General features: G+C 36.1%; 1 protein-coding gene and 1 long non-coding RNA gene across 5 annotated transcripts; both read left to right on the top strand.

Annotated features, from left to right (window-relative positions):
• The first annotated feature begins 3,220 nt into the window (after positions 1-3,220).
• LOC125476351 lies at positions 3,221-5,988 on the top strand. The gene is made up of 5 exons (XR_007257633.1): positions 3,221-3,503; positions 4,195-4,240; positions 4,823-4,970; positions 5,067-5,135; positions 5,508-5,988. It is a non-coding gene; the product is annotated as an uncharacterized LOC125476351 (long non-coding RNA).
• Positions 5,989-19,815: 13,827 nt separating this feature from the next.
• Positions 19,816-24,764, top strand: LOC103953652. 4 transcript variants are annotated; one of them, XR_007257628.1, is made up of 6 exons: positions 19,816-20,553; positions 21,381-21,477; positions 23,475-23,534; positions 23,969-24,228; positions 24,465-24,513; positions 24,623-24,764. XR_007257628.1 is itself a non-coding variant. In XM_048582315.1 (4 exons), the coding sequence occupies exons 1-4, from the start codon at positions 20,096-20,098 to the stop codon at positions 24,047-24,049; spliced, it is 693 nt and encodes a 230-aa protein (XP_048438272.1). In that variant the 5' UTR covers positions 19,816-20,095; the 3' UTR covers positions 24,050-24,325. The 4 variants fall into 4 exon arrangements, 2 of the variants coding, with proteins under 2 accessions (XP_048438272.1, XP_048438265.1); XR_007257629.1 differs by lacking the exon at positions 24,465-24,513 and having other exon boundaries at positions 24,623-24,755; XM_048582315.1 differs by lacking the exons at positions 24,465-24,513; positions 24,623-24,764 and having other exon boundaries at positions 21,384-21,477; positions 23,969-24,325.
• The last annotated feature ends 721 nt before the right edge of the window (positions 24,765-25,485 follow it).

Below are 25,485 nucleotides of genomic sequence, written 5' to 3'. Positions count from 1 at the left end.
AAGCTGAAGTATAAGTTTTTGTTTATAAACAAAAAAAAATTTATTTCTTAGCATATTTTTTCTCGAAATGTAAGCTACATTCATGATAGACTAGGCATTGGGCATATATAATAAGTAATAACCATAATAAATGATTTACTTAGGTGAATATTTGTTGATAATCCCTCTATGCGGATTGAAAAATATGAGTATGTTCGTTCTAATTATGCATCTTTTGAGGTAGGCAATAGCAAGAAAAAAGTCAACGACTTTGATAACATGACTAAATAACATTCATAATTTCTTCGCTACTCTTGGGAACTAATTCTATGTGGAATTTTGTTGTATGGACTATGGAATAAATATATGTTGCATGATGTGACTTATTCGAGTTTATTAGAGGGTTGTGGGGATGCCTATGGAAAGACAAGCTCAGGTCCTTTCCATGTTCTTTTGTAATCTTTCTTTCACAGTTGGAAAGGGGGAAGTTTTGTTTCTGGGATGATATTTGGGTTTGGATTCCTATTTCAGTGTCATTTTCTCCCATCTCTATAGGATCTCTTTGCCAATCTTCACAAAATTACACAGGTTGTTCACTGTTCGGCTTCCCTTCTCGATGTCTCCTCTCACTTCTTTCTTGCAACAATTTGTTTTTTGTCTTAATATCAATTGAGAGTGTTGAAGGGATGTGCAAATAGATGGGAAGAAGTAGAATTCATTTTGATTAAAGAAAGTGAGAATTAACCTTGCTGTTTTATACTTCTTGGTTGTTTTGATGAAGTTGGGAATAAGTTAAATAGATTGACTGTAACTACCAGTATATGGAGGAAGGAGGAGAGAGGGCATAATAATTCAATTTAGTTTCCATCTGTACCTTCTGCATTTCCAATGGCAATTTCGAAACTTCTCTTTTCTGCTTCTAAATTTTTATGCTTTCTGGGTTTTTTTATGGCAGTTTTGGGGAAAAGCATAACAAGGAAGAGTACTACTACAATGATGTGAGTGCCCTCTATCCTTATTATGGTCAAATGGGGGTGCAAATTTCATATTTTTCTTAATATGGTCAAATGGTATGCAAATGAGATTGGGTTAAGCTTTTGGGTTTAACTCTCTCGCTCTCTTTGCGTTTGGGTTCCATTTATGGTTTTCTTTCTTCGTTACTCTATTTCGGTTCTCCTTTGGTTTTAACCCCCTTTTTTTTTTCTTTTTTTTTTTTTTTAATTTTGTTCATTCATCTTTAACTATTATCGGCATATCATGATATTTAGAGAAAACTGAGAAATTGAAAATTTTGAATACTCAAAGCATGCCCTTCTATCTAATGCTCTCATAAAAAAGTCCCATGGCCACGAGGGGAGTATATAAGACTGATGAGGGTCAAGTGTCCATATCAACTATAAAGGGATTGTGTATCCAAGTATTTGGAATCTTAAGAAAGAACAATAATTTAGTATTATGAAAGGTTTTGACTATTAGTTTTGATCCGTGGTCCTGATTGGTAGTTTTGGACAAGTAACGTATTCTCTTTATCAGAACGATGATTAAGATAATATTGTTTAAATCATTATCTCCTTATCTCTAAATCTTTTAGTGCAGTACTAATAATTTCACTGCTAATGAGAACTTTACTTGGGATTTTCTTTTGTGTTGTCACTTCTGATTTTACTGATTAATGTATTTCTTGAAGGTAGTGACGTAATCATAAGAAAAAGTTGAGTTCTTAGTTCATTGCAAGTCGACCCATTGCCATTCATTGCAAGTCAACCCATTGCTAGGTATCTCTCTCTTAAGATATTACCAATTAGGTGTATTTATACTCTTATTGGATGTGAATTTTTAAAATAATGATGTAACTGGTTGATAACCTGTGCATCATTTGGAGTTTAAACATACCACTTAAATTGTGGGTAAATGTAACTGTGAAACTTATAAACTATAACCTCATCCATCATTTAGACATCACTCAAGTTGTAAGGAAATGTAACTAGCCAATTTATGAAAATTATTAGCACTTAATGTACAATTGTATTTCACAATTTTTGTGAATAATCTATTTATCAGCAGAATGTGCTTTAAAGAAAAAACAGTTCATAGAGTAAGAGAAACAGCCAAGTGCCACTGTGTTAAGATTCTAGGACTGCTGAATTGGAATGCTCAGAGAAACAATATGCATAGGGATCACTAATAATGTTTTTTTGGTGTATGTATCTCATATGTTGAAGGCACCCTAACATTGAAAACAACACTTCTTTTTGTACAAACTTTGCATTCTGCTCCTCACGGATGATCCTCAAGATGTTGTGGTGACACAACAGGTTAAACTCGCTTTTTTCCTTTAACCAAATATGTGTGGATTGATGGTGGACTATGTTTAGTGAATGTGTATTTGAGCTCTGTAGATGACTGCATGTTGTGTTGACTTTAGATTTTTGTTATCAATCATTCTTTCAAGTGCTTATTTGAATCATTTAATCCCAAATTCAAAAACCAGAAACTGCCTGATAATCTCTGTAAGTTCTTATTTTCTATGATCTTTAATATTGTACCTTAGATGCTTATTTGTGAAGATTTTCAGTAAATGATTGCTTATTTGGCTTTAAATTTGTGATTTTTGTTTAATTTATTCGTCTTCTTTCAAATTTATGTGCAAATATTTTTGAAGCCCAAGTGATTCAAAGTTCAAATTTATTTGTAAAGTATAAGTGTGGGTGTGGACACCCAATATAACTTTTACATGGTGTTGCTATCTGGTATTTGATAGAATTATATTGGGGACTGTCTAAATTTTGGGTTTAGCTGCAGATGAAGCGAAATAAAAAGGTTATAAATTAGAGGTATAATTTAATTATTATATTTGATGCGTCATTTGATTAAATGAATACAGTAGGAACATTGATTTGACGTATGTGTTTTCGTATGGAAAACTGAATTTTGTGTGTTTATAAGTGCGTATATACTCAATATTTATTTTAATTAAAATGGAATTGACTGAAAATTATGGAGAATTAGTGTAAATTTACACACTTGAAGAAATAGAATGAAAATGTAAGTAAAGAAAAATTAGAATGTAATACATAATATCTTTGTGTGTGTGTGTGTGTGTGTGTGTGTGTAAGGGATTGATGACTAAATGTGCTACGTTAAGAGATTGCTTATTTCGTTAGTTAAGGGCAGCAGTTGATAGAAGCATAACCAAACCCAGATAAGAGTCACATTTGGAATTGTGCAAGGTTGCCACTCTTTGCCCCCTTTCGATTGTGATCGAGTTTATTGTTTTGTTCTTTCTTATTGTAAATGTCATTTTGTTTGTAAAGTTTAGTTTATAAACTGTACTTCTATTTACTCTTTGAATTTATTTTTTTGTTTATGTTGTCGTTTCTTGATTTTAGTTTCTGTGGATTTATATGGTTCTGATTACAGAAAGTATTGTCATTGGACAAAAACTCTTACAAGCAAGCTGCAAATCTGTTCAAAGAAACCAAGATCTGTTAATATCAAATACGTCAGCCATTGGCAATGGAATAGTATGTATTATTATTTCTCCATTCTATAGTCATATTAATAATCTTTTAGAATCCTTTTGCTGTAACACTTGCTTTAATCTGGATTTGGTCTAACTTAAATGCATTTCTATGTACTGCTTGAAGAAGCAAAACAATTCTGGTTTGCTTTTGTTTTGTACTCGGGGTGTAAAGATAATTCTCTTCTAAGCAAGCTCGCTTATCTTTGAACTCTTTAACTGATTTGTGCCTGCAACAAGATTTTTTTCGGACTTTCTGCAGTGTATTTAACAGTATTAGGTCTCTGTCCTGCATGTCACTAGGTTTACTCATTTTTCAGTTCACATTGATCACGGATTTATAGTTGATTGCATTTCATTTTGACTTCTTTAAAAGGGGTTTTCATTAGCATGTCTGACATGATAAAATCGTGTCTTTTGGATTAATTCAAACAAAGTAAACATTTCATTCGTATTTGTGATCGTTGTTAATATTATAGTTACATGTCTACGAAAAAGGATTTCTTTTAATGAATAATCTGTTATTACCCTAAACAAGTTAACTTTGCTAATAGTTTGCTGCTTAGTATGTTATGTTCCTAGGTAACATGCTTCTGAAATTAGGATTTGAACCTTCTGCTCCTCTGCTTTTTGATTTGTATATATGTCAAATTTCTCTCAATTGCTAATGGATTTATTTTCTTTTGAAATTTCAGAAAGTTGGGTCGTGGGAGGAAGAAGCTGGTTCGTTGCCATTTTTAGGTATATAATCATGTGCCCTGATAGCATATTCAAAGCCTATTTAGTTATATGGATTTTTTATTTATCTTTCTAAAACTTTTGTGCCTAGATTTTAAATATGTGATTGGTAATTTCTCACCATGATAACTATCAAGCATGTGATCGTTATTCATGAATACAAAACAATCCAAAACCTTCATTCACAAATCACAAGTATATGATGAGCTATTTAGAAGTTCGACATTTTCGTCATCCAATTCAATACCATTTGGGATACTATGCTAGAATTCTATTACAGGTCCAGTTAAGAGATGTGAAGCATGAAGAATATCTCTTTAGGAAGTGTTAGCTAATCCGATTAATTGGTCAACAAAATTAGCCATTTTCGTCATCTAGATTGGATAACCTAGGAAGAATGTTAGAATGATTGATCATATTCGTTAGCCCTAATCATGTCACGAGTAGTGTCTATTTGTATTTCAATCAGTTTAACTCCCCTTTTAACCCTTGAATAAGGCATTACCAGTTTCTGGATTGATTCTACATTTTAGTCTTTTTTTATGCCTAATACTGTTTGTTATTCTTAATTTTTCCATTTTGTAGTTGTATAAGTTTTCCATAGGCTTCGATCATCTCCCCAATAAACCCAGAGCCTCATTTTCTCCTGCTAAGCAAAAGAAAATCAAGGAGGCCTGCAACTTCGTATGCAGTCCGCCACTGCAAATCAGTCTGGAAACTGGAAAATTCAAAGGTAAAACACACCAATATCTTTGATTTTGGTCTCTACTGCACAGTTTGACAGACAAATGATAAACCTAACACATGCATGCTCTGATTTCCTTGGTAGGTCATATTTTTCACTTTCTGGATGTGCAAAGTTTGGATAGTACACATCACCGGGCCAAACCTTTCTCAGGTAAGGAATTACATCGCGTTTGTTGAAAATATTTGCTTCCTTTCCTCTGATGTATGTATATGCATGATGTATGTGTGTGATTTTAGATTGTAATGTATCACAGGCATGAAAATTGATATTTGTAGACTTACCCTTTATTTTTTGGCTGTGATGGGGGAAAGGAAAATAAAATTTCAAAGATTGATACTTTTATGTGATTTCTTGGCTCTTTTTTTCATATGATTTTCATTGTATGTGTGCCAGTGTATGTCTCTTCTTGAAAAATGCATGTTGAAAATGGGAGAATTTTGGACATTGACATGTTTAGAAGTCAGGTTTTCTGAATGAAGATACTCTTATGATTTGTTTGTAATTTGTTTTGCAAATGGGTAGGAATGTCATTCTAAAAGGATATTGGCAGGAGGGGGTGGAATGTCATTCTAAGATATATATATCAGCAGCAAGGGTGTGGAAGCTCACACGCTCAGATTTCAACGCGTTTCGAAGGTGGAAATGACAAGAATGTGCAGTGTGGACTTCCAATTTCTAGTGCTATGATGCATGAGGACTGCCAAAGTGAGAATACTGGTTAGTTGTCATCAAGCAGCCCTTGTAGATGTGTATTTTGTTTATATATTGCTAGTTTAACCATTAGTACGTTTGACTTGGGGATACAAGCTTGGATATGTTATATTTTGTTGTATATAGAGAATCCCGGGTATGTCCAGCATAGGATAACATGTATTTTTTGGTTTAACATTTGGATGGGTTGTATTGTTAGGTTGCATGAATCGGTCTTAGCCGAGAACATGGGTTATGTAATATATTAACTTCACTATTTTAGTGCTAATGTTGATTTATGTTTAGTTTGTAATGGATGATTTGTAAGTTTCTAAATTTAGGTGGAAATTAGGTTCTATGAGCAACCTGATGATTTCCATGTTTAAATAAAAATATCCAATTATGCCACAAATTTTTAATTGTGCTGGAGTTTTATTGTATTTATTAAAATATAGTAGTGGCACAATTTTAAAGTTGTGCCCTTGCTTTAACATTTATACAGCAATCTAAGCCTTTAAAATAGCAATTGTGCCCATCTTACACCATACATTCAGTAGCCTTTATTAGAGGTAAGACACAATAAGGGTTGTATTTGTGCTTAGCTTTGGGCACAAAACATCATATTGTGTGCTATAAGTAATGGTGACGCCCATAGAGGGCACATATACAAACTTAGTTGCTGCACTGTTGCTATTGGTCTATGAGCACAAATGTTGGTGCTTTTTGGCCTCAAAAGGCACATATAATTTTTTGTGTGCAGTGCTCATTTTTTTTGTAGTGTAACATCTGGTTAATTATTATTATTTTATTTTGTTTAAAGTCTGGTTATTTTCTTGGAATTTGATATAATATAATAACACTAATAGGACTCCATTAATTGAAAATTCGAGGTTAGTGGATGGCTAAAGAAAATGAGAGAGATAAAATCTAAAACTAATGACAGAGTTATAGAATCCTTATTCTTCTTCATCCGTCACTGTGAAGGTGGCCCAACATACGCATGACACAAGTGAAAGAAAAACAGCAACAATAAAAGGAACACGAACATCTCGGATATATAATCATCCATGATAAAAAGAAAAACAGCAACCATCAAAGGAACACGAACATCAATCAATTAACTTGTTTCAACCACATTACACTTCAATTCCTCTGCATAAATAATCATTCATGATAAGAAAAAGGATCCCAACCTAATAACCTATACAAACACCCAACTTATATATATTCTGCAAGAAGGACAAACATACTACTCAAGTCTAACTAATTGTATGGGAATGGGGGTGGGAATGGAATTCCAGATGCTTGTGGGATGTATGAGTTTGGAGGTGCGGATTTACAGGGATCAGTGAACATGAAAATAAAGCCGATAAAAACTAGGAGGAGGTAAAATAGGAAACACATCACAAATCTGCTAGCTCGAGCTGTGTTTCTCTCAGCAAGCCTGATTATCTCCATTTTTGAGAGTTGCCCAATCAGGTAAAATTTTGGATCGTCGTTCGGAATTTTCCCTTGCCTCTTGCCCAACTTTAGTAGATCTCTTTTTTTCTTCAAATTGTTTCTCTTCAATTTCACAATAAAAGCTTTTGATGTTTTTTAAAGTAAATGGCAGACAAATGTAGGAGCACAAATGCAAGGGCAACGCCACAGGTTACAAAGACAACGCCTAAGTACAGGAGACGGCATTTTATCCTTTCCGATTTGTTACCGTGACGTACCACAAACCCCAAGATGGCCACAAAAATGGCGCACGCCGTGGCCGCTAAATTTAAAGAGTGTTGCATTGACTCAACTAACCTTTCACGCTGCTTCATGAGATACTCAAGCTTTTTTTCAATCTTTTCCATCTTGTGGTCAGCAACTTCATGATCGATACGCGGCGGCAGCAGCAGCTGATCCATCTCCATATTTCACAAGTTCATTCAAAGCACAAAAGTACAAGATAAATCAATACAACTAAATATAAAAAAAAGGAAATAAATGAAAAACAAAACATTAACAAAAGCAACAAATCCATAAATTTTTCCTAACCCTAAAAATGACATCTTTAGTACTAGAGGAAAAGTTTCAAGAAAAAAGATCAATGACTTTGAATATAACTTAACCCATTGCTAAAGGAGAGATACCTTGATTTGAGCCGGTACGTAGATGAAAATGGAGAAAGAGAGAGAAAACTTGTGTCTGTAGTTTTGGGTTTCAAACTCTTCGCTGATGTCTGATGCATGGCATTGCATGCCAATTTATAGTAGCATTTTTCTTAAATCCCAAAAGTACCCTTCGAAAACCTACTCGATAATTTTCCCAAAAGCCACTTCCTAGTTCCTGTGAAAAATAATCCCAAATTTGATTCATTATTTAGTCTTATTTTGAATCAACGTGCAGTGCTCATTCGGATACAAATTAAGTAATGATGATGGGTGCATAGGTCATGGTTTCTTTTTTTGCTTTTTTTGTGAAAGCATAGTTGATAGTTGAATTTGAGCAATAACGAAAGAGTATTGAAGCTAAACAAAATACATCCCCTCTTTGATCTAACTGATATCAGTGTAATTGAAATGTCACATTGTTTAAAAAATTTCCTTCGGTTTTAATTTCAAGTATGAGCTGATTAAATTTAGTTTTCTCTCACATCAAAATAAACACGTTAAAACTGATTTTGAGTACATTACAGTTCACATGAGATTTTGGTGCAATTTCGAAGACGCCTGCTACTGGAATTTTGCGTAGTTGTGCATCGAGCTTGATTTGGACTGATTTGACAATCTTTCGTGACTTGAATTATAGTTTTGAATTGCCATTCAATATAATTAAGTTTTAAGTTTTCTTTTGCATTTTTTCTTCCCAAACTAAAGTAATTAAATCAAAGATGGAATTAAGTAGTGAAGTTTTAATGACATGGTACATGCCACAAATGTCATTTGGTATTCATATTTGATGAAAAAATAAGTAACAAAAAATAAAAATATTTGGACAATGTTTATGTTTTCCTAAGCCTAATAGGATAAGTGCAATAAATATAAAAATGCAACTAGTCTTAGTTTTCTCTTTCCTAGAAAACATTTAGGCTCCTTTTCTTGCTAATAAGTTAAGGTTGATTTAGTTTCCTTTCCTTGCAACAATGTCAAAAAATATTGCATACGACTTTTTACTTATAGCCATTGGTACGAGGATGGCATGTCGTGATGTATAAAAGAAGCCTACCGATCAATATCTATCTAAAAATAAATAAAAACCATTTGATAAAGAAGAACTTTTACCATGTTTGAAAATGATATGTCACAAAGTGTGAGGAGATAGGTTAGGACTAGACTACTAAATTTACTCGGTTTACCATGTTTGAAAATGATATGTGACAAAGTCTGATGAGAGGGGTTTGGACTAGACTAGTAAATTATGACCTTACTGTAGAAGCAAAACTTTTAGCGTAAGGGAAAAGAAAATTTCATCAAATTTGAATAACAATGTTCACATCAGAAATTAAAGTGTTAAACAATCATTCTGACTCAAAACAATGTACAAAAGTGTTTAAAAATATGGTTGAATTTTGCCATTAATCACATCCACGCGAGATATTTTGAGTATTCTTCCTGAATCTCATCAAAACCTTGTCAGTACAAGCCAATAAATATGCGCGTACCGCTTCCGCCATTAAGCTGGACTCGCATGGAAAGTTTCCAACGCCGCCACCACCCTTGAAAATACATGCATAATCCCGAGCCGCCCATCCATGCCCTCGTCGTCAAAATACATTTTAACCAATTTCCACAATTCACCTTAATTATACAACACGACGATTAGAGTAAACAACTTTAGTAGAAGACAAGAAATAGAAAAGAAAAAACTTTTGCAGATGACGCTTTATAATCGCAGTCGTGAAAAGCAATGATAAAGGAAGTGAGTAGTCAGTTTGTATTTTATTTATTATTTTCTTCTTTATTTTTATTATAACTTGTGGTAAGAAAGAAAGACATCGTTGCGTAGGGTCAGAGAGGCTTTTGACCGATAGAGAACTTGAAGAGAAATTAGGCAGTCTAATAGGCTTTGACCATGCAAAAAAAAAAAAAAAAAAACAGACTAATAGGCCAACAGTGGTGACGTTTTTTTTTTCCTTCCATTTTTCATGAATAATTATGATTTTTTTTTTCGTTAACCATTTTGTTTTTTCAGAATGCAACAGACCCCTTGAGACGAGACCCCGGGGGGCAGCGAGTGTAGTTTACGGAGCGGGAGTCCTAGTTCCAATAGCGAAGGAAGTACATTTTTCACATGATTTTTCCAAGCTTTGATTCGACTGTTATAATTCCAATTATCCAATTAGCATTTGCACTTAAAAAACAAAAAGACCTCCACACACATTTTCTTTCTCCTTAGAGCATTTTCACCCATAGTCCAATTGCTAGGACAATTGGGTTGAACTATCCTTGGTCCAAAATAATGATAGTGCAACGGTGCAAAAAAATGGAAGGCAACTGGGCAAAGGACTTGTGCCCTTTCATTTGCTCTTGCAAGAATATCCTTAGCTTGTGCCATTGCAGCTGTCCAACTGCACCGGTGAGGGTCACCCAAGTGACCGTTGGATTTCAACATTTAAAAAAATTAAAAATTAAAGCTTGTCTATGTGGCAAAATCTAGTGAATCTGATTTGAATAAAATTTAGTAAATCAACAGCCTGAGTTAATTTGAATCTAAATAAATCTAAAATACTACAAGTGTTTTTTTTTCAACATACTTAAAATTTAAAAACATACTTAAAATTAAACACACCTAACAACTTACAAGGTTTAACCATCTTCTTGATTTGCCTTTTATTTTTAATTAATTATGTTTATTTGTACTGCTATGTTTTGTTTTGTATTTAAAAATTAAAACTAAATTATTGAAGTTAAAAATAAGGTGTTTTATTTTCAGAGAACAAATTTACAAAACATAAAGCATGAAAAATCATTTTATAGAGTCCTTATTCTTCTTCATCCGTCACTAAGAAGGCGGTCCAATAAAAGGAAAGACAAACGACAACAATAAAAGGAACACGAGCATCTGGAAAACTTGTGTTGCAAGGATTGTGATCAGTTAAAGTAAATTTCATTTCGGTCAACCAATGGGTAAAATATATATATATATATATTCTCATGTCTTTTATAGCTTTATATTCTATATTTAACTTGTAATTACTTTCTGCTGTTATGCAAAATGTGCAAAAGTTTTATATGCATCCAGATGCCAAAGTGTGGGTACCTAAACTTGGAACCAAAAATAAATTGTTCATATGATATTAGTAGTATCTTTTGATTTAAAGGGAAAGATTGTCAAATGCCCTTGACAAGTATGTTTATTTATGCGTGTATCTCTGTACTAGGCCTAAACCAAACTAGTAAGCTTCCACGTCAAATACCAAACTAGTTGGCTTTCACATCAAATTATTGGTGTAATGTTTTATCGAGGTATGGGGTTTAGACTAGTTCAAAATGAAATATGTATAAAATGTGACCTTTTTTTTATATTTTTAAATCTGAGCTCATAATAAATAAATTTGATGACAAAATTGGTGATTATAACACTATTTTCTTTTGAATGAACGTGGTTGAAACGTTTAATTTGATTTTGGTTCCTTGGCTTCGTTTTTGGAGTCGGATCATGAGGGTTCACTTAGCCACGAATGATCGTAATATCATAATTACTAACACATTAGTAACGTAAGCATTTCACTTGGATGGTGATTTTTTGTTAATCCATTCCCCTCAATTTGTAGCTAACCACGCTTGTGACTTAGTTGATTAAGATCCGAGATTTTATCTTATTGATTAAGAGAACTCCGTAATAGGAAAATTATGATTTCATCTCATAAGGAATATGATTACATGTTGGTGTGTGTGTGTGTGTGTGTGTATACACACATATATGAGTATATACATACATATATATATATATATATATATATGATTTCATTTCATAAGGAATATGATTACATGTTGGTGTATATATGTATGTGTGTGTGTGTGTAATTATTTACAATATTACCTAGTCCAACAGAAGAATTAAAGGCTTGAATCGGCGCCGAAGGAGTGGTTTTCTTACGATTATTCAATTCAACTGAAGTTTATTGCTTAGAAAAAAACCATGAAGTTCATCAATGGTAGTGGAATCGAGCCGAAATTGAATTGCATCAATGAAAGATTTATACTCAGAGGGAAAATCATGTAAAGTGACAAAGATCAACTCAGTTACCTCAACCAGATCACCGACGCAGGCAAGAGCATTAGCAATTTCTTCAATTTGTTGAAGATAGACCACATCCGTAGAGTCACCCTTAGTGATGTTGTGAAGACGAGAATGAAGCTCATGAATGTGTGATCGCGAAGCAATCGCAAGTCTTGATTCCAGTTTTGACCATAGCTCACGAGCCGAATTGACTCCAACAGTGCAGGGAATGAGAGAATATGAGAGTGTAAAATTGATCCAAATCAGAATGTTCTGATTACTCTCAAACTTGGTTACATAATGAGGATTTAGAGTAGATGTGCGATTTCCAGACAAATCAAGAGGAAATTTGGGCGGAGCAGTCATCGTTCCATCAATTATTCCGGTGATGTTGTATCGGCGGAAGATCATAGCGAAGCATTCTAGGTGAGATAATTCGTTGTGGTGAGCTTGATTGGAACCATAGATCCAATGTTATGGATCGTAATCAAAGAAATTGTCAAAGGATTTGAGGAATTAAGGCAATAATTCATAGAAGCAAGATGAATTTGAGAGGCAGATTCAAAGGAAGGAGATCCAGAAGTCGCCATTGCTAGATTTCTAGGGTTGCAGCTTCGAAGAAGAAGATGAGTGGGAAATAGAAGAAAGAGGATCGAAGATTGTTAGACATGGGTGAGAGATACCATAATAGGAAAATTATGATTTCATTTCATAAGGAATAAGATTACATGTTGGTGTGTGTGTGTGTGTGTGTATACACTAGTGACTAACTTACTTGTATTAACAACTAATGACATCTTGTCTAACTAATCACTAACTAATTACAAAACTGTTACAATTGTCTCATAACAAACTCAACTATCTTGAGTAGACTTATTTACAATATTAGAATTATTACTCCCTCCCCACTTAGTAGGATAAGACTTGATTGTTGTTATTATGAGAACTCCCTCCAGCATTTGAAGATACCTCCTTGTAAGGAAATTGTGAGGGCAAAATCTGACTACATAATTTTCCAACAAACCACACTATATAGTAAGTTTGATCTCCTCATTCGTTGTTGCACACGGTGCTGGGAAAATGCCATTTCTTGTTTCCTTGTATTTTTGGTTCCGTCATATCTTGTTTCCTACTGGTACGGTTTTTTAGTCTCTATAAAAGCGGTGTGGTCAGGCTGCTAGCTCTATGGACAGGATATAATTTTCTTTTCGTTTAATTTCCCAGTAAACCACACAAACATCAAATTCGTTTCTTGGATGAAAAGGCAGTGCCATGCATGCACGTGCACACGCACCATGTCAAATGAAAAGCTCAAGTGAATCAACAATCCCATTATGACACGTGGCATGTGACATCTTACTGTCCCATGTCCGCGCGAACCCCTTCACATCTTGCGGTTTTGATCTTTCTCCCCCTCACGTGGGGGACCTCCTCATGTCACTCATTTCCAATCAAAACCAATCAAACGGTTGTAACAGTGCTTGCGTTCTCTGATTGGATAAGTTGTTCTCTCTCACACATAAACACAGAGACACGTTTTCATTGGATAATGGATAATGCTTTGTCCCAATTTGTTAATCTTTTCACCAAACTTTGATATGAGAAGATTTGGATAATGTGACAATTATGTAAATTAGCTTAGGAAAAATATAGCTTTCATTAGCAAAAGTTGCCCTCGCAATGGTGCAGATTTTCAAACTGCAAAAAATATGTTGAAAGTTCTAAAAATATATATACCATAGACAATACTATTTACATACATTTAGAAATTTATTTACAACTTTATTTACAATAATTAAGGAACAAAATATATGTCAAAGGGTGATAAATTTTGCAAGTTAACAGTAGTATAAACTGCTCATTGTCCAAAATTTCTAAGTCCTTATATACTAATTAGCTGTAGAACTTCCTTCTTTATTAAGCGGCGCTTCAAAACTTCCCCTTTTTTCCCTCATATGTAGGCGTTTTCATTTTGCTGTTACAAATTGGAAAAATGGAAGTTTTTAAAAGTAAATAATAAATGACAATTTTAGTGGAAGTGAGAGAACAAAAAATCTATGTGATTTGAACTATTGATGATAACAATGAAAATAAGTTGAACAATATTGCGTCATCTAAACAAAAAAAAACCCTAAACCTTTTTTTTTTCAAAGAAACGATAGTAGATTCTGTAACATCCCAAAATTTTTAATTCGGAAGCCAAACACACAAGTAGGCCACAATAAAAATAATGGTTAATTATAATTCTAACTAACCACACCAAAAAAAAAATCATTTTGTTTAGTTTATGGATACATCTAACATCCTGATTAGATTGCCTACGTACCATAAACGAATGGATCAAGTCATTTGTAGTTCGTCTTACGCTTCTAGAACAACATACTAAAATTTCATTATGATCAAACGGTCAGATCTCGGCCAATTACGAAATCAAGTGGCAGTCGACATTTTATTTTACGAACTTACAATTCTAATTCAGGAAGATTCGTACATCGGATTTCTGATCCGTAAGTTCCTAAGATCCTCAAATATTACGTATTACAGTGTATCAAAGTTTGGTGATGATCCAACAGTTGGATCGTTGATTCACAAATTGATCAAGTACGGTATCGTAATGAATTTAGGTTCGAACGATTAACCTACATCATACAAATATCGAGACTGACTTCAAGGCATCTAATTTAGCTTAAACATAACAATGACGACATTCTGGCCACACGCCGCCGCACACGCCGCCCCTGTTGATGGTTGGCCGTCCCGGCTAGCTTGAAAATTCAACTATTTCAAAAAAATTCTCAAAATTTACAGAAAAGAAGATCCCAACGAGTGGAGCTATTTTTATACCTGGGCCGAAGTCCAATTTGGCCGGGAAAACCCCCAATTTCACTCAAACTCGCCGAAAACCCTTGAAATTGGGTGTTCTTGATTCGACTCCAAAACAGCTCCGACGCCCTAACCAATGCATGGGCTTTGTTCCTGAGGTTGAGGAGAGTCTATTTGTGGCGGTGGTTGACGGTGAGGCTTTCGAAATTGGCCGATCGCCGTTCTTAAACCCGCCGCATGTTCTGTCTACCGACCTTAGCTTCTCTTTCTAGCCCCTATACGCTTACCAACGCCTGCATTCCTTTGATTACTTGTTGTACTCCTTCTACCGTATTCCTTTGTCTTTGCATCTCAGTCCCGGATCAGATTGACTATAAGTCTTCTTTGTTATAGTTTGAATCCATGATCGACCTAAAATATATTATAAAAAGTCTTTTGTTTGATAGCTTGAGTCTGCGTGATTTATTTCTCTTATTATAAGCGCCGAGCTGGAGTTGACGGTGTATCGGTCTCCACGCATATAAGGATCATCTTCCCTTTCAACAAGAAGGAGAACGCATGTGTTGGCGAGTCAACCTATTTTGAGTCTTATGAATGAGATCCGAGCTACCCAAAGCAATCGAAAGGCTTTCCATCTTTTTGCAGGCTAACGGGCGTTTCGTCGTTCCTGAACCGGCAAGGGAAGCTACTGGCAACCCATCTCCTTCCCATTGACTTGTTAAGACTGACTAAAGGAAGGCGATCCGCATCTCCGAATTCATCTGTGGGCGAGCGAACAGAAACAAATGAAGCATCTAATGCACCCGCATTTTCCCTCCCATCTTGTGATTATGCCATTCCATCCCCGGGGGAACAAGCAGGCGAAACTAGGGTTCCGCATCTATTACTACATAACTTTCTCTTTTTAATTATTTCCATGGTCATGCCTTGTGGCACGGTAGCACCCGCACTATTGAAATGGTTTGTCAGTAGAGATGTTCCCACAGGCGCCTCTTCTTCCAATGGTACTATAATTCCTATTCCTATCCTTGCATTCCCTCTTTTGGTCTATATACATTTCAGGAAATTCATACGCTCTATGGAGGGAGAAAAAAATGGAGTCCTCATTCTTCCATTGGGGACAGGTGCACGAACGACAACTCCGGAAGTTTCAAGGCCAATTTTGTATGAAATTTGGGGTGGATTAGGTAGAGGGAAGGCCATGCAGTGATTTCCCAAGGTTTGATTGATGTGGTTCGCCGAAAAACCGACGAAAACCACCAGAGAAGAAAGGAAACGGGTTGGGTCACGCGAGTCAAAGGGAGGACCCGGTTCTCTCCCTCATTTCCTTGTTCTCTCCTTTCCCTCCTTCCTTGTTTTCTGATTGGGCAGTGCTCTCTCTCTCTCCTAGCTAATGCCACACACGTGGCACCTCATAATTATCTGGAGAAATCCAATGACCATTTCAACCCTAACTTCACTTGTTCATATCTTATTTGTTATAACTTCGTTTCACAAACGGTTTGTGCTTACGTGTTCGTGAGATTGAGCTCTATTCAAATATGCCAATAAATACGATAAAATATATAAGGTTAAAATACGTCCTTGTATAATTACATTTAGTCAACGAGGGACATTTTAGTCGTTTCACTTTCTGAAAAAAAATTCCACATAATCACATATTTTAAAAATTTCAAAGTATTACAAATTCATTGATAGAGTCATTACATTGGTTTGTTACAAGGCCATTGGCTCCATACTCTCATCAATAATTAAATCCAAAATTAAAGTTGGAGGGTGATCATCCCAATCACACGCATGACTCACCAAGAGACCAAAACGGGCAAGCCCTACGTGCGATATTGTTTGCTTGGCGATGGGTATGGGATAGAGTAGCCTAAGTAATTGTTGAAAGTAGCGCCTTTGTGTCCACCATGATTTGCCCGATCTCAGAAAAGTGCATGGAATGATTCTTAGCTGCTTCAGCAATCTGAAGTGAGACCGTATATACGTAAGAAAAAGTTGTAACTGAATCATGTTAAATTCATAATTTTTTTTAACATGTACGTCCATCATAATATTAATCATCATCACCAGATGATCATATAGTCAGAGCCATTAAATCAAAATGAGATATTTAGATTCACTACTCAATTCAACGTAACCACTAAATTAAACATACAAATCTGGACCTAATAAAGAAAAGTTATCTATATCAACAAAATTATTCTAACTTAAAATCTCATTGGCCTGTATGAAGATGGTAATCCTTCAAACTCCTTTTGCCATGCTTCCTCAAAAGTCCTGATACCTAGTTAACCATCCTTGGCTCTAATTGCTATTTAACCATATATGGTAGTCTACCATGATTAGAGGTCTCCTGGCCCACAATAAAACTACGATGTGGCCGATATGGCTTATTCACAATGAATGTACAAATAAGTGTTCATTAAAGAAAAACTACCAATAATTTGTGGTGAGAAAGAAAGAGATAATTACATGAGGGAGACCAAGAAAGGCTGAGTGAGAGTCAGAGAGAGGTGTAGTTTTAGTATAGTTGGCATGGCTTTTGTGGCTAATAGTAAAAGGCAGCAATGATGATGTTTGTTAGCAAATGATGATGCCTCTTTCTTCTTTTGGGGAAAAGGTATAGGCTAGGGACATCATGATATGCCTCTTCCTTGTTTTGGGGAATAGGTTACCTTCTGATTGAGGAAGCAGAGAGAGAAACGGGGAGAAGGAGAGAGAGTGTAGCCTATTTTTTTCTCGGTGCAGAGAGCAGAGGAGAGAGCATTCAGCTCTCCCATTTGAAGAAGAGCCGCTGCTCTCCTCCTTCGTTAGTAATCACTCAATCAAAGATAACGGTGCTACAATTTGTGCTTTTGGGAAAGAAGTGAATTCGTATAAGTTTTTATCTTCTCTATTTGTTCTTTGTACGAGTGAAGGTTATTGTGTGTATGTGGAATTTGAGGTCTGAGAGTTGAACTCTATTTGTAATTTTCATTTTGATATTAGTGGAATTTTCTTGTCGTCTATGAATTGGACGTAGGCTTACGCTGATCAATTATAAATCCTTATGTCATTTTAGATTATTTGTCTTGTCATATTTTGCCAAATTAGCTTATTGGTTTCATACTTGACGCTTCCGCACAACATTTTGACTGATAGAGGATTTGAAAATTTGTAAATGAGAGATTATAAGTTCGATTCTCGTCAAAGCGAATTTGAACTACATTATTGCTAGTCCATTGTGAGGCTAAGCCCATACCCTTCCTCTTAATGTAGATAATATCGATTGTTCAAAAGAAAAAAAACAGGCTTTGACCAAACAATAAGATAGACTAATAGGCTAATAGAGGTAACATTTTTTTCCTTCCCATTCTCGTGAATGACCATGACTGTTTTTTCTTAATTTTTTTGTTTTTTCAAAAGGGTAATGTTAGTAAGATCAAAATTCTAAAATAAATTTTATAAACAAAATGATGTAATTGTTGATTATTGAACTATCACGTGAGTATTAACTAATATGTTTATTCCTTATTAAGGACACAAATGAGTTGATTTCCTTAACATTATTCTTTTCAGAATGCATCAGACACCTTAAGTACATTTTTCACCTGATTTTCGAAGCTATGATTCGAAGTCATAATTCCAATAATCCAATTAGCCTTTGCACTTAAAAACAGAGACTGACTTCGACACACATTTCTCTCTCCCCAGTTATCTCCACCCATAGTCCACGAAAAGACAGACCAATAGGCTAATAGTGGTGACTTTTTTTTTTTGGGTTTGTAGTCGTTCTGTCTGTTGTAATGCTTGATACTCGCCTACTTACACCCTTTGCAAGCAAACGAATATAAAAAAATTCTCAAAAGCTTATAAAAAAAATGCCATACCGACGACTAAGAACCAAAATGCAATAAATTTTAGGGAAAATAGCTACATAAGTATATTTTGTCATTTGGTTTACAAAAATATCATTTTCAATAATGACAACATATTTATCATGTATTGTCCACAAAAGATAGCACTAAACAAACACAACAATAATATAATAACGACATAATAAAAACGAATTATTTATAAATAAAAAATCAAAATATGTATATTCTTGCTAATTATAAATTTTTTTTTAAGAAAAACAATAATCTCTTGGTGAGCCGTAAGCATATTCGTATTGTGCGAGGACGACCCCACTTAACTAAGAATTTTTTATTGTGACAAGAAAACGAGTGGTAAACCACATGTTTTTATGTAAGTGGTGTGAAATTTTATTTTTAAAGTTATTAAATTTTTAACACACATATCCCACTATTTGTATAGTGACAAGTAGTGTACCATTCCGTGTGCTAGTCACATTGACCATCTCTAACCGAAAAAGGGCCAAAGAGAGTTTATGGCCCTATAACCCTCTAAGAAATTAATATTTTAATTAATAGTATCAAACCATTTTTCTTAACATCTTCAATTGAGGGACCAGAGGGCCATAGGCCAAACATAGCCCTATGACAAAAAACCATCTCCAACCGAAGGGGCCAAAGGGCCAAACATAATTTATTATTTTAATTGAATTACTATGGTTATTTAAATTAAATTACCTCAATAATTTTACGTTATGGATTGTCAATAATTTTTCGAGATGGAATCTCAATAACTTTACGTCTTGGATGTTATGTTGTTTAATGTTACTTAATGTTATTTATTGTTGTTTAATATTGTTTAATGTTGTTAATATTGTTTAATGGCTTAGGAAGTTATAGAAAAAAAAAAAGAATTTTTAAATTTTTTTTTTTAATTTTGTAAAAAAAAAAAAATCAAATATAACGATTAGCTGACGTCAACAAATGCTCCCCCCGGGCTGGCTAGGTTGGGCCAGCCAATTGGCCCTTTTCTCCGTTTTTTGACCAGATGGTGCCCACAAATCATTTGATCTAGCCATCAATTGGATATGGTTTTCGTATCATTTCAGGTTATTTTCCATCATACGGCAACGGCCTTCTAAGGCCGAATTGGATGGAAATGGCCTTAACTGTCCGGGAGAGCGAGGAATTGTGTACACGTGGTTGACCTGGAAAGGCCTTGTCAATTCCCATCACAAAGTCACAACCCAGTGCGACGCCGTACTCGCTCTTCAATCGACGGCCCATACTCATCCATTACCCCATAAACACTTCCCCACCGTCTGTTAAAATCCACGATCAGCAAAAGCGCGGGAAACTGAAATATTATCTCCGAACCAAGAAGTACAAAACGGCACCAGGCTGAGCCAGAGCGATTCACTCAGTCAGTTTTCGCGTTTCGTTGCTCGTGCGAGAAGCTAAGACGCAGCGTTTCATCTCTCTCCCTCTCTCTCTCTTTCTCTCTCTCTCTCTCTCGATCGGAGCTACCTTAGCGTGCTAAGGTTTCTGGATTTTGTTGGAATGGCCCCGAGGAAACGCAAGCTGACTGCGCAAGAGAAAGAGCAGGTGGCAAGGGTCGGGGCCCAGTTGGAGGCGCTGGTGGCTAGGGACACCGCTCGGGGGGGATCCGCTCAGCGAGTGACCCGGAGTTTGACTCAGACAGCTGCCAGTGGGAGCTCGGCTGAGCCCCGGCCAGTGGCGCCGGCGAGGAAGAAGGCCAAGGGAGCTCAGAAGAAGAAGGAGCCGGCCAAGAAAGTGAAGCCGGCGGCGGAAGAAGCGGAAGGGGAGGCTGTGAAGGAAGAGAAGGAGAACTCCGTCGAGAGCGAGGCAGAGGCCGAAGCGGAGAACAAGAACGAGAAAGGGAAAGAGAAACTGGAGGACAAGAACGCGAAAGGGAAAGAGAAAGTGGAGGACGACGGAGAAGCAACGAAGCATACTGGCAACGAGTGGGACAAGAGGACCATTGTGATTGAGCACTGGTGAGCCAATTTTATCCCTCTATCTTTCTTTGATCCTGTTTGTTTGCCGAGAAACTTTTGGGATATGCAAGAAAATATTGTTTCGCATAATTGTGCTTCTTGTTTATTTATTTATATATTTTTTTTTTCGTTCAGATTATGATATTGGCTTTGAGCCTTGGAGCATTTTGACTTTCTGTTATAATAGCTATTCGAGGGGCGAGTGGTTTAACTTTGTATCTAGAAAGCATGAACTGGTGTTGCAGGAGTGTAGTGGATTCTTTGTGATTGAATCAAACTATAGTACATTCTTTTGAGAGAGGCTTTTGATTCCATCAGTTTCTGGAATAAGTGATTGTAGTTTTGAGAGAGGCTTTTGGTATATGTATCACAATCCAGCCGTTACATTTTATATTGTTGGAGTAGTTTCATTGCTGGATAAAAGTTTATGGAACCTTTGCTCCCATTTGGAAAATGAAAACTATTTGTTGGTTATGAAGTGGCCCAAGCGACTCGTTAGTCGCAGGTTTGGATTGCGAAAACAGCCTCTTTTAGAAACAGTGTTATTATCGTGCAAGTCTTGCTCTCCCAAATCCCACATTAGTTAAAGTCTTGCGCAATCCGCCGCCTTTTTTGTTTTTTAAGATTGTGACGATTGTTTTTTAAGCGGTTAGTCCTTGGTTTTTATTGTGTACGCATGGATTCCCCATTCCCCCAACATTACCAAGATTTCTGTGTACTAGGCTGCCATATTGGTGTTTTTTTCTTTGTTTGGTAGTTTGGCTTTTGCTACGTACCTGCAGTTTCATCATAGCATCCTTATTAACTGATTTGTTTCATTTCTCTAGCAGGCAATGCAAGTCATTCAAGACAAGAGCTGATGAGGTGAAAGATAGTTTGGAGAAAGGTGTTCCTGGCATCAAAGTTCTACTAAACCCTGATAAGGTATACTTATTTAAGGATATTAATGTTTTCCATGGATTCGAGCTTATTTGGATGGAAACATGATAGTAACGCTGAATTAGTAGAAAAACCCAAAACATTAGTTTTATGTATTTGAAATGAGTACGTTTACAAGTGATCGTCGAAACCATAAAGTATAAGGGGATAAACATTGTTTGATAGTGTTGACCTTAAAAATTACTAAGCCAATGTGGCGCACAAACCGAGTAATTAATAAGCTAACTACGTCATTCGGTTGTGTGCGGAACTTGCCAACTCGTCGGCCAAGTTCGGCCGCGTAGTAAAATATATTGATGTAGTGTTGGGCGCGCTGTTGACTTCTTGATCTTGCAACTGCGGTCGAGGAAGGAACATGTCTCAGCCTTCGGGTTCTAGAGCTTGAAGATAAGGCTGCTAGTTCTACGAAGTTCACAAATCGTTGGCGTCGGGTTCGATCACGGTGATTATATTCATGAGAGTATAAGCACGTCGAATTGACACCAGACAATATGGGCACATGTAGTTTGGTTGTCGGAATGCCCAACTCTAAAGTGTACTTGTGAATATCCAATCATAAAACAACTCGGCGTTCAACATGCCGAGCCTAGTAACTTGTAACACTTCACTTCATGAAGAAGGATGATGAGATGACCTCTATCAACAAGGACTCGAAAATCCTTGTTAATCGAGACTTGGATAACCAGTCAATCTCGAAGCAGTGCTGTTTATCCAAATTGAAAATGCTCCTCGGTCGGCTAAGTCAAGAATGTTGATGAGATGACCTCTACCAACAAGAACTTGAAAATCTTAGTCGATCGAGACTTGGATAAATAACCGGTCAATTTCGAAGCAGTGCTGTTTTTCTAAACTGAAGATGCTCCTTGGTCGACTAATTCTTCGGCTTCAGTGATCTTTATCCAAATTGAAGATATTGCCAGTTGCCTTCACATTGTTGTATATCCAAATTGAAAATGTATTGGCAGGAAGAAAGGGAAAGAGGATAAAATCTTAAAAGTTATTAAGAAACTTTGTGCATGACAATTTGTGTATTGATTTGAGGGGGCCTTAAACGTTGCTCGCGACTCTGTATTTATAGCATCCATACTTTTTGCTTGGCAAGGTTAATAATTTCGTAGAAGCCAACTCAAACTCAAACTCGCAGAATGAAAAACTGAATAGGCTAATGCCTATTTTTCAGCTGACTGACTTTTCAAACGAAATAAAAACTTGCCAAGCTTATCCCATCATGACCAAAAGCCTATCGTACCTAGGCTTCTTATCTCATCACCTTTAGTGGAATTATCACATCATGACCAAGGGCCTAGCCTACCTAGGCTTCTATCCCATCACCTTTAAACCCATCAATGCATGCATCCTGATCCCCATTCTTGATTATCAGTTTGCAGCATATCCTACCCAGGATTTGGATCGGATCCCCTCCTCGGGATTTTAGGGATCAACGCACATGAACCGTTGATAAAAAATAGTGGGACTCTAATTAAATGTTTTTTATATTTTTAAAAGTAAAAAAATCTCGTTTTGCATGAAAAATATAAAAAAGGAAAAAATTATGACCGCACGATTTTTTATCAATAGTCCGTGTTCCTTGATCCTTAGAATCCCCAAGGATCCTGTGAGGATCCAAATCCTCCAATCTACACGTCTACACACCAGACATCCCAACTCAATTTGAACTGTTCCGCTTGCTTAGGGATATAATTCATATCCTATTTATCCTGCTTAAGAATATACCAAGATAATTTATATTAAAAGATAATTATTATGATAAAAATCATAATATTATCCTTTAACAACAACAAAATTATCTTCATTTTTCATCCGACAGTTGGAAGCTATGCTCACTCAACGACTTTGATTGCATGAGCTGATGATTTAATTTTGGGTCCAAACAGATAGTTATCCATATTTGATTTTTTGTAGACTTGCAGTCCTCCTACAGGATATTGAAAGTAACTATTTCCTTCTTTTATTGTGAATAGCCAAGAAAAGGATGCTTTGAGATACGGGAGGAAGGCGGCGAGACATTCATCAGTCTTCTGGTAATTCTTACACCAACGTTACTCTACTCTTACAAGATTTAAATTGCAATAATGTTTTGTCAATAAGTCTTTTCCATTCTGAAAGACATTTGATCGGAGAGCAAAATAGCTCACTGTTTTTTCAAGAAAGGTAAGTTTCAGTTTGAAAAAAAAAGGCTAAAAATGATTGATGATAATTGCTATGGGAATTAGTTTAAATCCATATTGATGATGAATCTTAACAGGATGCTTACCTTTTCACAAAAAGGAAACATCATATTCTGTAAGATTTTTCGATGATAATTTGAATCACTTATTCTGATGAAGAGAGGGTGACCTTCATTAAACGGGTTTGTTTTGGTGCAGAGATAAGATGATCAGTTTTAACATGTTATCAGCTTATTGAAAAGTAATCACTTTTTCCGAAGTTGTCATTTATGGGTTTTGTTTTGCAGGACATGGAACGACCATTTTCAGAAATGGAGGAGCTGAACATGGAGGACGTCATTGCCGATATAATTGAGAAGATCAAATGAACAATGTAATACATGGCATGCCAGAGGAGTTTTTTGTTAGTAGGGGTAACTGTCTTTTTGGGGGGTAACCAAGTTCATTTGGTGTTTTACATTTGATCGTATAGTTGCACCTGGTGAGGCCAACGATCTGGATATATTTTGAAAAGGCTCGAAAGATTAGACGTTGCATACAAGCGAATGTAGGTTACTGATGATAACATATTGTTTTTGTTAATGCTTGAATTTAATCGAGTAGAACTTCCTTGACAGCATAATATTTCGATTTCAAATTTCTAATCTTCTGTGATTTTATGCTCCATTGTGCATTATTGAAAAGAGCTTTAGATCCTTTTATCATTTCACCCAAAATTAATAAAAGATAAATAAAGTCTTATTGTTTTGCAAGTAATAAAATTTTCTGCAAATCATTGCACAGCAATGTCTCCGTCTTTCAGTTTTCGGGAATGAAGATGACCAACAACGTTGTAAGATCTTCTGCTTCCGTTAACGAATAACGATTGATAATCATCCACGTACTTCCCTGTTCTCCGTTTCTCTCTATATGCTATAATACTAATTTCTTTCTTTAAAAAGCCACGAAGAATGAGAGGGACCCCATTACCATCCCAATGCATAGGAATCTCGAAGCCAGCGGAGTCGAAGCAGAATCCTCAGGAGGTGGTAGTGCTGACTGCTGCCCAGCAGCTTCAGGGGACGGACCACGCTTGAATATTTTCGTCAAGGCATCACCAGCCCCAGCGGCAGCACCAGCAGGCCCTGGAGCAGACTTGAACATGTTGGTTATTGCTGAAGCATCTCCATTCTTCGCTGCATCTGCTGCTGGCGCTGGTCCATTTAATTGCTTAATCATTTTGTCCAACTTGTCTTTACCACCAGGGGCCGGAGCAGAGTTAAAGGAATTGGCTAATGCACTAGGATCACCACTCTTTGGTGCATTTGCCTTTGTCCCTGCTTGTCCATTAATTTGATTAATGATATTGGATTGGAGATCTGCGGGGACGTCCAAGGCGTCTGCGACAGCCGAACTGATGAAAACGAGGAGTAGACCAAAGACGGGGACGGGGACGGGCAGGGGGGAGGCTTTGTGAGTTGTCATGGTTTTCGATTTGAATATTGTGAAGGCTGTTTGATGAAGGTAAAGAGCCTTCTGAAGGGTTTTTTTTATGCAGAGGGATTATATTTGGAGAAGACAACCATGAGATACTAAGTTTGGAGGATCAGTTTTTGGGGTTTTAACTGTCTTTCTCCAACCCTCCTCTCTGTTTTTTTTTTTTCTACAACCCCCTTCTGTTTATATTGTAACTAAACAACTGTCTGACTTAGGCTTCAACTCTCAAACCCCAAATAACAACTCAGAACTCTCTCTTAAATAATATGCTTATTTTTTAATGTATTCTAAGTTAACGCTACATGTGCCACATTTACGATCCTTTCAA

This window comes from the organism of the source record quoted next, unplaced genomic scaffold (genome assembly GCF_019419815.1).
Source record: "Pyrus x bretschneideri cultivar Hongxiangsu unplaced genomic scaffold, Pyrus_bretschneideri_v1 Contig1, whole genome shotgun sequence".
Taxonomy (NCBI): Eukaryota; Viridiplantae; Streptophyta; class Magnoliopsida; order Rosales; family Rosaceae; genus Pyrus; species Pyrus x bretschneideri.
This window is presented reverse-complemented; position numbering and strand designations above follow the sequence as displayed.

Bases quoted from the DNA above. Each gene is read 5' to 3' on its own strand.
- LOC103953652 (XM_048582308.1), top strand. From the start codon at position 20,096: ATGGCCCCGAGGAAACGCAAGCTGACTGCGCAAGAGAAAGAGCAGGTG. The intron at 20,554-21,380 runs GTGAGCCAATTT...TCATTTCTCTAG, and splicing joins ACCATTGTGATTGAGCACTG to CAGGCAATGCAAGTCATTCA. The intron at 21,478-23,474 runs GTATACTTATTT...TATTGTGAATAG, and splicing joins TTCTACTAAACCCTGATAAG to CCAAGAAAAGGATGCTTTGA.